General features: G+C 46.3%; 1 protein-coding gene across 5 annotated transcripts in view; it reads right to left on the bottom strand.

The window, feature by feature from the left end:
* Positions 1-15037, bottom strand: part of Clip4 (CAP-Gly domain containing linker protein family member 4) — a 107143-nt gene that overhangs the window by 21775 nt on the left and 70331 nt on the right. For all 5 annotated transcript variants that reach the window (XM_052746214.1, XM_052746217.1, XM_052746213.1 and 2 more), the window contains exons 9-12: positions 8658-8798; positions 5096-5185; positions 4234-4377; positions 1263-1397 (exon numbers count right to left, since the gene is read on the bottom strand). In XM_052746214.1, coding sequence (XP_052602174.1) covers positions 1263-1397; positions 4234-4377; positions 5096-5185; positions 8658-8798 — 510 coding nt within the window. The remainder of the gene's footprint in view (positions 1-1262; positions 1398-4233; positions 4378-5095; positions 5186-8657; positions 8799-15037) is intronic.

Raw genomic sequence — 15037 nt, 5'->3', positions numbered from 1 at the left:
CTTCAAGAGCAGCAGCAGCCATGCTGAACAGCCAGCTCGTCACAAAGGACCCTGAACCTCTAAAGCTTCAGGCTCATCTTCTAGAACATGGGCTTCTGGGGGTGCAGGTGTGGCCTGGCCCTCTCTGCCCCTTCAGAGAGGTGGGAACTGGGGCTCAAGGTTCAGGGCAGGGGGGGTGCTGACAGTCTGCCTCCTGCTGTTATTGTGAGTACTATAGTCCTGCCTCCAGTCCAGGATTACTATGATTTGGGCAGCATCTATGACACTGTGGCAGGCTAATTTGCTAGTCTGCAAAGAGAGTACGGTCTCAGCTCCTTCGTGAGCCTTGACAGAATGCTACACTATAAACTTTTCTTTTTCAATCAGTATTGCAGGTAACTTTTTCCTAAAATGCTACAATGCCACCATGTGTTAATATGGTATATTGCTACTTAAAACACAAGGACAAGGTTCCATGCAACTGGCTTCTGGTTAAAATTATCATCTTTGGAAATACGAAGGAAGATCATCTTTACCCCGTGTGTGTGTGTGTGTGTGTGTGTGTGGGTATGTGTGTGTGTGAGAAACTGTGTGAGTTTATGTGCACCATGTGCGCAGGTGCCCACGGAGTCCAGGGGGCATCAGATCCCCTGAAATGTCACTCACAGGTGGTTCTGAGCCACCTGATGGGGGTGCTGGGAACCGAACCCAGGTCCTCTACAAGAGCGGTAAGTGCTCTTAACCACTGAGCCATCTCTCCAGCACAACTCTTTACTCTAGGAAACACAGTATTAGCTAGATTAGGCTCAACGTTTAAGTTCACAGACACGCAGTTTTAGGACCCAGGGTACACAACAATTTTGATATTTTCTGTGCTTTTCCTCTTCAAGCCATTCTGATAAAAGCTAGACAGTCCATCCAGCTGCTCAACTCCAGGATTATCCTGGAGGGGGCGTTGGGGAGGGGACCGGCCCTGAAACGCTGTCTAGTCATTCATTCAGCATACTCTGCAGTCAGTGAGAATACACTAGGCAAGTCAAAACTCATTTTCATGTTAGACAAATGTTGAAACACGACTGGCCAGAGAATTGTATGGACACCAGTCAGTCCGAATGCAGACAGTTGAATCTGTATCGTTTCCCACACGCTCTCTGTCTGTGCTGCCATCCACAAGAACTGGCAAGTTCTCACTTCCAGGCGATGAAATCACGTCTGCCGCTCAAGTTTTAATTAAACCTTTTGTCCAAAACTCAGGTTAAGCCAAGACCGTTCGGGCGTGTTACCTGGAGCAAAGTTTGTTGTCCCAAAGAACTTAATGGTCCCCACTCTCTGGCCGACCACCAGCACCCTCTCTCCAAGACGGAGTTCTCCTTCTTGGCGGGCATTATTTGCTGCAGATGGTGCTGAAGAATTCGAACCTGTTGAAGTGGGTGGGTTGGAGATTTGGGCAGACAGGGAAAGAGGAAAGAAAACAAAGAGAGAAAAAACTCAAAAAGCACACTAGTTAAAAAAAAAAATCACTCCATGTATTCTAACTAGTCTGGCTAGTTGGGTATTTCATTACATATTCATCACAGCTATATGATCCTCACTAGGGAGGGCAAGGCACTCAAAGTGAGTAAGGGTCCCCTGAGAAAACCACTGCCGTGGGAAATGCATAACCCTCCATCAACTCCACTAACACAGCTGGGGACACTCTCTGCTCCCACAGAACACTGGACGTGCAGAACCAGAGCAGTGCAGGCTCAACCTCCTGTCACGTGACACACCTTCCATGCTACGGCATGAGAGCAGGACACAGACAACACAGGAAGACCACATGAGACCAAGGGGTAGGACAGGTGTGACCAGTGGGCCACACGGTCGGATGAAGCAGAGAGTTGCTGTATTTACTCAGACTCAGTGTAAGTGGTACACAGGAGTGTAGTCTCAGCTGAACTGTGGCAGGCTGAGCAGCCCAAACGGGGACAATCCAAAATGTACAGTGTCCCAAAGTCCTCAAATTCACATTCAGGTTAGAGAGCCACCACTCAGAACTTCGGAGTTTGAAGGATTTAAGATTTCTGGGCTTCTGGTTAGAGATGGTTGGTCACACAGTAGACTGTGCAAATTTTCCAAAATCCCAATCAGCACACATTCAAAACACTCTGTTCCCAAATGTTGTGGGTAAGGAACAGCCAACTTACGACTGGTCCTGATTATCCCGACTTGCTTTCCTTCATCTTAATTCAAAAGTACCCCTAAAATGCCCACTCTCTGGTATCTGGTCTCTGAGAAATACCATCTCAAAGCTGTTCAAATCCAGACGGTGGACTCCTGGGCCCTGCCCTATTAGCAGCGAGTAGAGACTGAACACTGCCCTCTGAGAAGGCCTGGGGAACGCCAGGCGAAGGCCTGGGAGGGCTCAACCGTGGGAACAGGGAGACTGAAAACACAGGCGCCAACATGAGCCTGTGAGGAAGGAGCTGTGGCCCCGTGGGCCCTGCGAAGCCCAGACCTCGCCACCAAACTCTACAGCAAGCAGTTTACATGGTGCGTCTCACAAAAGGTGAGTGAGGAATAAAGCTGGACCTTAGGAGTTAACCAAGACAGGTGTTCACAGCCAGACTGACCCCCAGACCCAGGGCCTAGACACCTCAGACCTGCCCACTGCTCCTGCAGTTCAGCAATGGTAGACAGTGAGCCAAGGTCCAGAGGGAAGCCCTCTCTCCTCCCACCTCTCCGCTCCCCCGGTCCTTTCTTTCTGATCCCACTTACTGTCCCTAGTCTGAGCTCTGCAGTTCACCCTCCCCTCCAACGCAAGAAATCTGCAGAAAAAGTAAACGCACTCCAGAAAAGTTTATGGAAATGTCTCTGGGGCTCCAAACACAGACACCCCCATCGGACCCCCACAGCCACACACACACACCCATTCTCGGCCCCTCCACTATGAAAGGTGATTCTTTTCATTCCGATCATTACCTTCATCCTCACTATTATTTAGGTCAACATAACCCTCAAATGTATAGAAAGGAAACATAGTAAAGTATACAGGCACACTGGAACTACTTGTTATATACACTCATATATAAATTCTAAAATCAAGTAAAGGTCAAAAGTCCAAATTCCAAATACGGGAGTGTTTAAAACGCAAATGAAGTAAGAGCATGCCATGCCTCAGAACTCAAGAGAAAGTGGCCAGAGCGGAGGAAAGAGGACAATTGTCACAGAAGCAGTCCCAAGCCCAACTTCGAGGCTCCCCACTTTTCAGATTCCAGCTTCTAGGTTTACTGTATTAGGGTCCTTGCTGAGGGTTTGGGGACTCCCCCACCACAGATAGGTGGTTTGGGGTTTTGTTTTTATGGGGTGAGGACTGAACCCACAACCTCCCTGTGCTAGGCAAGCACCTGAAAATTGAACCAGACCTCAGCCTCCCCAAAATATATTTATAAACAGAAAGGAAAAAAAAAGAAAAACCAAAATAAACCCACCCTCTTGAACGTTTTATGTAATAAAATACTGATTCTGTGCAGGTATTAAGTGGTAGTCATTATGAGAATATTTAGAACAATCTACACCAGAAACCAGCTGCACCCTCCTATGGGGCAAGGTGAACGTGAACGGGGGTTGACACCATCTAAGTGGACTTCCACTGCAAGCCTGGCAGACGGCTTTCCTCATCCCCACATGTCCTGAGGAACAGCGGTCAGGGGAGATTATGTGTGGCCCCCCATCACCACCATCCTGGAGGGACCCCTGAGCCTCTCCTGAACAGATTCAAAACACCTCAGCCAAAGCAGAGGGGAGACACTTTTCTAAACACGGAGCCGATGGATGGATCAGAAGGCATGTGAGCCAGCTGAGATGCAGAAAGTACCCACAGACTAGAGGACAGCAAACAGCAGCTTCTCCAACCCACTGCAGAGCCAGGAGTCCTGACTGGAGGCTGAGGGGACAGAGCAGGGAGCAGAGCAGGAGCACAGCCAGGGAGGGACTCAGTGTGACTGAAGCCAAGGGTAAAGTGGTAAAGGGCTCCTACATGGTGTCACCCAAAAAGCACAGCTCACTCTGCCTGGGGTGAAGGGGGGAGTGGGGGAGGGGGGAAGGGGGAGGGAAATGGGTGGAGGGGGAAGAGGGGGGGGGGAAGGGTGGAGGGAGAAAGGTAAAGGGTGAAGGGTAAAGGGCTCCTTCTACACATTAAAAAGAGCAAATCCACTTACAAACAAACCAAGATAAAAAACACCAAGAAAGCCTGGTTGAAAAAGCCATAGATACCAGCACTGGCTCTGGACGGGAGAGAGGGGCTTTTGCTGAGGGTCTTCCTGCTACTGTTGCCTGTGGCCAGCTTCTTCGGGTGGCCCTGCTTGTGGTCCAGCGAGGATGTGGAGGAGGAGCTGCTGATGGACCCAGGCTGGGGAACTGACAGGGGAACAGGAACGAATTGAAGAATTAAAGGGTGTTTTTTTTTTAAAAAAAAAAAAAAAAGGCAAAAACAAACAGAAAAGTAAAGAAAAGGACTAATAAGATGTTTTCTGGGCAAATTCTTCTGAAACGCTTCATTTAGTTTCCTCAATTGTGGATTATCTAGTGTCAAATTAAATGCCTGATTTCATCTAAATGCACGGTTGTTGACACACAAAACAGATCCCCTGTTTACACAAGCAGAAAATCTTAAGGATTCACAGTAAACTATTGTGTGCAGGGGGTATTACCCTATCAATTAATGTTAACTAATCTAACCCCCAAACACTCTCCATCTCCTTAGGAGAAACTGTAACACACACACACACACACACACACACACACACACACACACACACACACTACCAACACGTCTTAAGGTGACAAAATGTTTAACCTTGGAACATCTGTATCAACCTTAAGCGAGACTGCAGAGGGCCTTCCCTCCAGATGCTGAAAGCCTCCTGCTAAGCTGGTAGGTCTTTGTGTATGGTGAGAAACATACAGGAGTCTGTATTTCTAAAGGAGTCTTTTTCCCCCAAGGGTAGTTTTTTACTATGGTGATTTTTTCCTTCCCAGCTTTAACACAAGTCACTTGTAAGCTGTTTTCACCACGTTATCGCAAAGTCCCACCAGGAACCGCAGCTTTAGAACAGGAAGCGGTGGGCTACATTACCATCATTCTCTGCTACAGTCTTGACGTCTTCACTGGGAGGCAGTGAGGGTGTGGATTCAGAAGCAGGCTCTTTTTTTGACGGCATCAACCCTGGTGAATAAACACCAAAATGATTTCAGAAAAAAAAAAGACAATTTTGCTGAACATTAAACAAGAAAATGCATTTTCTTTAAAGTGTCCTCATCTCTCGGTATCTAAATCTTTTCCACTCCTTTTGTGGTTTGTTTTGCTTTCAGAGAGGGTTTCTCTATGTAGCTCTGGCTGTCTGGGAACTCACTCTGGAGACCGGGTAGGTCTCACAGAACTCAAGAGATCTGCCCACCTCTGCTTCCCGTGTACTGGGACTGCAGGCATGCACAACCACTCATCCGCTTCTAAAAACAGGATAAATACACTCTCACAGACAGAAGGAACCAGCACCCCGGGGTTTAAGGTAGTGAAAAGGAGCTGGACACACTGCTCAGTGCACAGCACCTGCCGAGCACGCACAGGTCCAGACTCCAGCACTACAAAACTAAGAAGAAAGAAAAGGATGTATCTGCAGTACAGCTAAGAACTTTGCCCAGCTTTGCCCTGCTAAAGACCTCTAGAATAGCTGAAGCATCATATCTGATAGTTAAGAGGCTTGCTCAGAACTTCTCTGTCACCCCAGAGGATGTGGCAAACCTGTCACTGCTGAGATATGGCTGAGGAGGACTTGGAAACAACTTATATGTTTCTTATCACACCCAATTCCCACAACAACCCCATCTGGAACGAAAAAAAAGCTCTTCATGGATAATGGCTGTTGGATAGGACTTTCATGTCAACTGCATCAATTTATCTAAAGAGAGCAAATGAATCTTCCCACCTTCATTCCCAGTCAACTCAAAAATCAAAAATTATTTTGAGTGAAGAACTCTGCTACAAAGAAGTCTGCTGCAAATGGAAACAAGACTTAAGTCTTCTCCCTGAAGAGGACCTTTTGATTTTGTACAGCCAAAGACCTCTGAACTAGTGACTGTGTGAGGCCACTACTGAGGGAGAAGGGGGTGGGAACTCTGCAAAGAGAAACCAGTGGTTCACCAAGATGAGTGAGTGGGCTGAATTTCTTCCCCGACAGCTGAGGTCTGGTAGGAGGAAATCGAGTGGGGATTCTAGAAAGTCTGTCAGAGAGAAAAATCTCGAAGAAGGGACACAGCACGTGGGTAGCTTGGCTGGAAAGGAGTCCCCTGGGGACTCAGATGTGGTAATCTGAACAAGCAGGTAACAGCCTCTCAGAGGGGCAACGCCTGGCTTTGAGTGCAGTTCAATTGGACGGCACTTGCCCAGCACGGGGAGATCCCTGCGTTTATCCCTAGTTCTGCAAAGGGAGAGGGAAAAGGGGGAGTGGGAGTGGACTGCAGGGAAGGGGGGCTGCCACTCTCCTGTAGAGAGGATAGGCAGAAGGGTCCTACAGAGAATGAGTCTTTTCCTGGACCTGAAACGGAGGACTGGTCTGGACAGAAGTCCATCTGTGTGGCATCTCTTTAGCAGCCACAGCTAGAAGGAAGAGGAGGGAAGGCTGGGAGCAGAGGCCAGAGGAAGGTGCTCCAGCGGCCCAAGGAGGGCAGGAGACACCACAGCAGCTGCAGAGTGAGAAACAACCCCGGAGTGCAGTGTTCAATTATCTTATTTTTCAGCCCTAAAATTCCATTTGGCCCTTTCGTTTGAACCGTCATCAAGATAACTGAACATGAAGTTTTAGAAATGATCTATTTTGTGTATATGCCCAGCTTCCCCCAAAACAGCATCTCACAAAACTATAGAACAATATCCTAACCAGGACACATGCATTGCTCTCAGCCACAGATGTTACTCCAATCACCCCAAGTTTACTTGACACCAGTGTGTGTGTGTGTGTGTGTGTGTGTGTGTGTGTGTGTGTGTGTGTGTGTGTGTGGTGTGTATGCATGTATGTGTGTGTGTATGCATGTATGTATGTGTGTGTGGTGTGTGTGTATGTGGTGTGTGTGTACATATGTATGTGTGTGGTGTGTATGCATGTACATGTGTGTGTGGTGTGTGTGTGATGTGTGTACGTGTGTGTGTGTGGTGTGTATGTTCAGAGTATGTATGTGGTGTGTATGTATGTTGTGTGTATGTGTGTGTGGTGTGTGTGTATGCATGTATGCACATATGTGTATGTGTGTATATCACAGCATGACTGTGATATACTCTTTAAAGCATTTTGGTTTGGGTTTTTTGAGAGGAAGCTCTCATTATGTAGCCCCAGGTATGAAGTAGCAAGAATATCTACAGACAAAAAACTTTACAACTATATTAAGATGTTTGAAATTATCCACCTAAACAGAAAACTATTCCAATCACCTAATTAAAGATGGCTGTAACAATGTCAGTCTTTTCAAATTGGTAAAAGATTAAGTGATTGCAGCTTAAATTTCAGTAGTTTTGTTTTTAAAAGAAACCTAAGAACTTACTCTAAAATATGTAAGGAAGTGTGACTTAAAGGGCCCCCAAGAGCCGGGCGGTGGTGGCGCACGCCTTTAATCCCAGCACTTGGGAGGCAGAGCCAGGCGGATCTCTGTGAGTTCGAGGCCAGCCTGGGCTACCAAGTGAGTTCCAGGAGAGGCGCAAAGCTACACAGAGAAACCCTGTCTCGAAAAACCAAAAAAAAAAAAAAAAAAAAAGGGCCCCCAAGAAGGGAGACAATCTTCAAGAATAAGATGGGAGGCTTTCCTCTCCACTGGATATCAGGATTCTTTTTTAACGTCACAGTAATTATGAAGTACAACCATAGGCACTCGAGGAAAGAAACAGAAGAATAAGACAAACTGAACATCTGGATACATCATTTAGATGATGGAAAGTCTTTCTGTTCCAACTACCAATGGGTTAATAGATTTGTACTGAATACCTGTTCTGTGTTATGTGCTTCTGTGAATACAAAATCAGAAATTATCCTCCTGGTCTACGTCAAGTTTAGAATTTGACTGAGAGCACAAAAGATTTGCACAAATAAAGCCACCAGTGGACACGATAACAACTGGGCTGAACAGGTTAAAAGCACACACACACCAAGCTGGAGAACAAGGAGATTCAATGAGTCGGGTTCCTGGGGAGGGGCAGGGTCTGTATGGAGTGAGGAGCAGCTGGGACCTCCACAGCCTCGCCCACACAAGAGGAGAGGCACAGAGGGAGAGTGAGCAAGTGTCTGCAGCAGGGCACAGGCATGGCAAAGCACAGCCAACCCCAGGAGCCCAAAGAGGGCACCGGAGGGACATCAGAGAAGAGGCGAGGAGCAGGAAGCTCCAGACTCACTGGAGGAGTGAACTCCAGGCCCGTGGCTGGTCACGGGCATCGGAAGCACACAGAAGGAAGGAAAAGACGAGGCTGAACCACCACTGCCCGGACTTAAGTCAGGATTCCCAACTGAGGCCAAACACACAAAGGCCTTGCTTTTGTGAGGTGCGGCTTTTGCGGTGAACCACCAAAGAGAGTGAAGCGGCCTAAATACCGTGAATCCCACAAATACAGCTTGAAATGTGGTTTAGGTGGGCATGACCTTCCCGGTGTGACCTACCAGAATTCACTTTGGATGTGATGTGAGCTACATCAACCTTCTGGGACCGGATGTGAGGCGCCGTTCTTGTGGAAGGAGTGTGCGTGGCGTTTTTCCTCCCTTCTTTTACTTTAGTTATCTTTGAAAGGGGCGCAAAAATACCTGAGGGCAAAGACAGAATTGTCATTAGTGTGGGAGCAACTGAAAGCATTTCAAATACAGGGCAAATGTTAACGGTTACTAACACAGGCTCTGTTAGTACCTACCCCACATGGCGCTTGCCCTCAGAGACTGTACAATCTAGTTGCCAAGACTAAATAGACAATAATTTAGGAACCACATTAAGAGATACATAATCTGCTGTGGAGTGAAATTCAGGGGAAAAAGCAATGTGTCAAAGTTACCACCTTCTCTCAGTGACTGAGAATAAGTTACTACATAGTGCAAGCCAGGCCCCTTCATGTCTGCTTAGGATTGTTATGTCATGTTGGGTGTTACAGCTCTTCACGACCCTGTCTCATCTTCCTTCTGTACTGCACACCTTTTAAAGACAAACTCAAATGTTACTTTTGTCTGAATTCTCCCACTGTAACTAATTACAGTCCCTTACACACAGTACAGACACAATAAATCCTTTTGACTGTATAAAATAATCTTCCCCCAAGGCCGAGCCCTCAATTCCTGCCAATCAGAAACAACACAGTGTGTGCTGAGGAAGGAAGGTGAACAGAGGCAGGGGACTGCCTACCTACAGCAGCTGGGAGTATAAAATCCCACTGAGGGAGTTTATGAAGGCAATAAAACATCCAGTTTGAGTAAGTACACACAGACATTGAAGAGAGTGAATACACACTATAAATCCCAAGACTATCTCCCTCACACACTTAAGAAGAAAATAAAGTCATAATGTGTGCATTACACCCCGAGTGTTTACAACCTAACAATCGTGCATCGTATAGGATGAAATCTGTTAAAGCAGGACTGGAACACTCGCACCCTTACAGAATGTGAGCACTCTGCTCATAGCCGACAAGTGCCAGCTACATTACTTTCCTAGAAACCTGTGAAATTCTTTTCTCCTTTGAAGTCTGGATGACCTTCTCTGGATTTTCCGGTTTTTTTAAACTTATTTGTAACTAGCTTTCCTGTCACTGACCTGAGGCTGTCCTTGACTTTCTATTCTAAGTTCTTTTCATTGACAATTGTATACACACACACACACACACACACACACACACACACACACACACACACACAGAGAGAGAGAGAGAGAGAGAGAGAGAGAGAGAGAGAGAAAACAAAGTTTGACTATGATGATGATGATGACAACGATAATCACAATTAAATCTGCCGAGGACTAAAGAAGGAAGTATTCTGCCGGGCGGTGGTGGCGCACGCCTTTAATCCCAGCACTCAGGAGGCAGAGGCAGGCGGATCTCTGTGAGTTCGAGGCCGGCCTGGGCTACAGAGTGGGTTCCCAGAAAGGCACCAAAGCTACACAGAGAAACCTTGTCTTGAAAAACAAAAAACAAAAAAGAATTGTATTGCACATGATTCCTCGTCTTCATTTATTATTATTATTATTATTATTATTATTATTATTATTATTATTATTATTATTAATCGAGTCATTTGGGTAAACCACATCTGAAGCTGCGGCTGGCTACACTGTCCGCAACTGGCACAGCTGGCCATCTCCCTTGCTGCCTGGTCACCCAGCATACTCATTGGCTTCCCCGAGGCTGACACACAACTCTAAAGTTGACCAAAAAGCAGCACACAGACCATTCTCTTTTAAAAGGAGAGCAATGAATTCTCACATAAACACGGCTTGTTTAATGTGTTCAGCCCCGTTAAAAACGTCAGCAATGAATTAAAAACTGTATAAATTCTAAGAGAAATGTATTTCTTGAAGGAGAAAATAGAAGCTTCTGAGAAGGGGAGAGAAGGCTGAACCTGAAACCCCTAAGTAGCAATCCAAGAAGCTCAAGAGTGGCTGGCAAGCGACAGAGGGTGAGAGCCGCATCCCGGCCACCGCTCGGTTATGTAGCTGTCCTGGCACAGAGCCGCGTCGGTCCATCTGCTTACACCTGTGAGGCCCACGAAGGGGTCACTAAGTTCGACATTAGCTAATACTGTCTTCAAAATACTAAGGGGGCACGCGCGACAATCTCCCAGTCCTCATCCCAAACTACTACATGAAATCGGGTAGGAATATGCATGCTGTCAGAATGGAGGGCTCTCATGTCACCCCTAGGAGTCTTCTTTCAGAAAGTTACCGAAGAATCTGCTCCACCAAAACTAGTCAGTAAGCTAAGAAAGAAACTGACTGAACAAAGTCAGAGCGCCCAATCTTTCCCTTCACGGGACGAAGTAGAGAGATGTCTAAGACTGGAAAAACCAAGACGGAAGCACGTGTACAGATTCTTTACAAACATCAGCGCTGACATCAGACGCGACAAAGGCTCTTGCCTCTAAAGAGCCAGGGTCAGGGGGAGGCAAGGCTTGTTTCTTTTGAATAAGCCTGACAATCTATCAAGTTACATGCGCGTTTACTTTGGCAACTATGGAAAGCATAAAAATAATAGTATCCACAAGTATTAAACCAATTATTAAGTGGCTACAATTTAACAAACTAGTCCATGCTAGAGCTAACAAACAGTAATCCTGAGATGAATCACCGCACTAACATGAACTCAGAGTATAAAAACACAAGAACCAGAGGCAGGAATGGGAAAGAGAAGACAGAACCTACAGAGAAGAAACGAATTGGATGTTTTCTGATCTGCTGGGGGATCCACAACCCTGATCTGCTGGGGGATCCAGAACCCCCCTGCTCTCTACCTCAGGTACCTTAGGAACGACCGACCGAACTCAGTACACCAAGATTACTGAGCAGGAGGGTGACCTTAAGTTTCAAACAATCCACCACGTGGCCCCCACATGCCAACCTGCCTCCGAGTATTTAGAGTCCAGAAGCAGACTCCCAAAGCACCCAGCTCTGCTTTATCAAGCTTGCCTGTCCTTGGAACCAGGAGAGTCAGGGAGCCCAAGAGACTCGGCTGACAATCTCTGCGCTCCCCACAACCTGCTGCACTCTGACTGACACCTACCCTGCGTGTGACTAAACGCCTTTGATCCTGTCCTTACTGAGCTTGGCAGCTGTCAAAAGTAGGCATCAGAGGAAAATTCAAACTAAAGCCTTGACCCTGTTCCAGCAAGCTCCTAATGGGTTTCATAATTATTTACAGAAAAACATAAACATTTCCAAAGGAATAAAAAATAGAATTTGTAACTAATTCTTGAGTTATGTATCTACCAAGAACAATTATATATTACATATATTAAAGTATGAAAATAAAATAATCATCATAAAGGAAAAAATATTTTAGCCCTATATTAAATATCACAAGATACTGTGAGAGAAGTTCAAACCCAAATACCAAATTGGACAAATACATTTTTTAAACTTTTAGCAGGTTTTTGAACACTAATATTTCAGTTTAAATGGGCAACTATGAATATTCAGGAGCCAAAATAATTTTCTGTCTCTCTCCTCTCCTCTCCCCCCACCTCTCTCCTCTCCCTCTCTCCTCTCTCTCTCTCCTCTCTCTCTCCTCCCTCTCCCATATACAAGGCATAACAAAGCATTTACGATGTTCTCACATGGGGCTGAGAAGGTAGCTTAGTTGATAAACTGAATGCTGTGCAAACATAACCTGAGTTTGACTCTCAGCTCCCACTTAACATGTCTGAAAGCTTATGGCTGCAACCCCAGCAGACAGGCAGATCTCCGGGGATTGCTGGTCAGGACAAATCAGTGAGCTCCAGGCCAGCGAGAGACCCTGCTTCAAAACACAAGATGGTTCCTGAGGAACAATACTCAAGTAGAACAATACTCTGTCCTACACACACACACACACACACACACACACACACACACACACACACACGAATATATACACAAAACTAAAACGAAAAATTTTCTGTCCTACTGTGATCTGAGAAATAGGAATCAAAAGCAAGTTTTTATCCATCAAATTAGAAAACTTAAAAGAAAAGGAGCCATTAAAAAAATCACATTTTTTTTTTTTTTTTTTTTTTGTTTTTCGAGACAGGGTTTCTCTGTGTAGCTTTGCGCCTTTCCTGGAACTCACTTGGTAGTCCAGGCTGGCCTCGAACTCACAGAGATCCGCCTGGCTCTGCCTCCCGAGTGCTAGGATTAAAGGCGTGTGCCACCACCGCCCGGCAAAAAAATCACATTTTTGATCAACATTTAAAGACTTATACAAATTATAATAGGATATCCAGTAAAAATGTAGAACATATAACATATATATATCATATAACATATATATATACACACACATATATAAAATCCAAGCTTTGTGGGGGTAAAATTTTAAACAGAACAAATGTATGTAAGAAGCACTACAAAAAGCCCAAAGAGAGGAACAGTGAACAGAGAACTGCTTAAATATGTAAAATTTTCAAAGAAAAAAATCATTTAAAAAGTGTGAAAAATATGCAAGTGACTTTTATTTTCTTCTTTCTCCTGTTTTATGATTTTTATGTCTCACACACTGAGCATTTTTGTAAGCAAAAAGTATAAATAGACAAAGACAAGTATGTGGCAGAAAAAAAAAAAAACAGTAATTCGGGTAACTTGGTAAGAGTCAGCTAACCGCTGACAGTTCTGTGCTGACCCATCCCTTACCCAGGTAGTTTATATGTCTCTCAATATACCCTGTCCTCACACAAAGTCCCTGGGTTCTGTATCCCTGTTTCATAGACGCCAGATGGGAACAAGAACAGATCGAGGCTCACACGGCCCCAGCCCTGAGGAAGAGACCTGATCACATGTCAGCATCAGACTCCACACCCCAGCGCGCTCATCAGTGTGCTGGGCAACCGTGGAGGTAATGTCAGAGAAGAGGAAAAACACCAACAGCAGAGTGAGAGAGACAGACTGACCCCACTGTCAGAGTGTGTAAAGGAGAGAGAGAAAAGCAGAAGACGGGCCCATGTGAGGAGGAGGAGGAAAGATGGGGGGGGTAGGGATGAATTTAAACAAACGTTTGTCAGGAAGAGAAAGGACTGCCCCAGCTCAGGAACAGAGTCAATGTTGGTCTCACTGCTTTTCCAGCTTCTCAAATTCTCCATGGTCCATTGTCTCCTGATAGCAAAGTCCCTCTCTGTGGCCTGACACTACCACAGGCAGATCTACAGAACCAGTCTGGTGAGATGCCTCCTGCTGGCTAATTGCTCACAGCAAGGACTGAGCGGCAGGCCTTGCCCACCTCAGCATCACTCACTGAGACAACTCCCCTCTACTCAACTGTCTTCCCCTCAAAACTGCCCCAGAGAAGGTGAAAGACAGCTCAACGGGTAAACTGCCTTGTAAGCATTCGGATGTGAGTGTAATCCGCAGCATCCATACAACATGTTGGCATGTGACTGTAATCCCAGCATCATGGGGCAGAAAACAGGGGCTCAGGGGCTAGCCAGCCGGTATAGCTGAGTCCCAAGACCCAGTGAAACACCACCTTTGGCCTCCACATGCACACTGGTGCAGACACACGTGAGTGCACACTACACACACACACACACACACACACACACACACACACACACACACACACACACGATCAGTTCCAATGAATTCCAGGGCAGGTAGGCAGATATTCTCTCCCTGAAAGAACAAGCCAATCCCATCATATTCTCTATTTACCAGTCTCTCTACCAGGTACCTGTGACTCCTGTTAACTGGGTGTCTACAACACAAAAGCCTCGCTCGGTCCTTCAACCCGGGATCAAGTCCCTGGGATCAGGAACCAGAGATCCCAGTATGTTCTCCTGGGCTCTCCTCCCAGTCACATCCTCCTTTTCCTCCCTGGATTTCCACCTTGGATTCTCACATCCATCCCTTTAATCAGTCTGCTTCCTTTGTCCCCAGCTTTCTTGCAGACTTCTTCTGGTAGAACATTCTTGAAGAAACAACCCTGGTGAACCAGACTCTTCATCAGTACCCAAACAGTTTGACAAGCCTTGACGAGAAGAGGACTTGCCCTTGCAGCCTGCTTACGACTCCACATTTATGTCCGCACGTCTACCGTTGGTCCTCGGCACCATGTGGCTGCTTGCTGCACTGCCCTGACCTGGCTGCAGTCTGTCTCCCCTCCCTGCCCATCTCCATCCCGCTCTCTCCCAATTCCACCCACCCCCAGATCCCTCTCCTTACATCAGCAAATGACCTCACTTCTCATTTGCTGAGAAAACAGAAACATCTTCCCAGCATCTCTCTCCTTAGGGAGGGTGAGCCATGCCTGGACTGATGCCAGGCTAACCCTGGCACAACCCTTTCAACTTCTCAAGGACCTTCCTCCTCCAGCCTTCCCTTT

Source organism: Peromyscus californicus, unplaced genomic scaffold, assembly GCF_007827085.1.
Source record: "Peromyscus californicus insignis strain IS unplaced genomic scaffold, ASM782708v3 Scaffold_1__1_contigs__length_55948999, whole genome shotgun sequence".
In the NCBI taxonomy this organism is placed as follows: domain Eukaryota; kingdom Metazoa; phylum Chordata; class Mammalia; order Rodentia; family Cricetidae; genus Peromyscus; species Peromyscus californicus.
The sequence above is the reverse complement of the archived record's forward strand: the minus strand, read 5'-3'. Positions and strand labels throughout refer to the sequence as shown.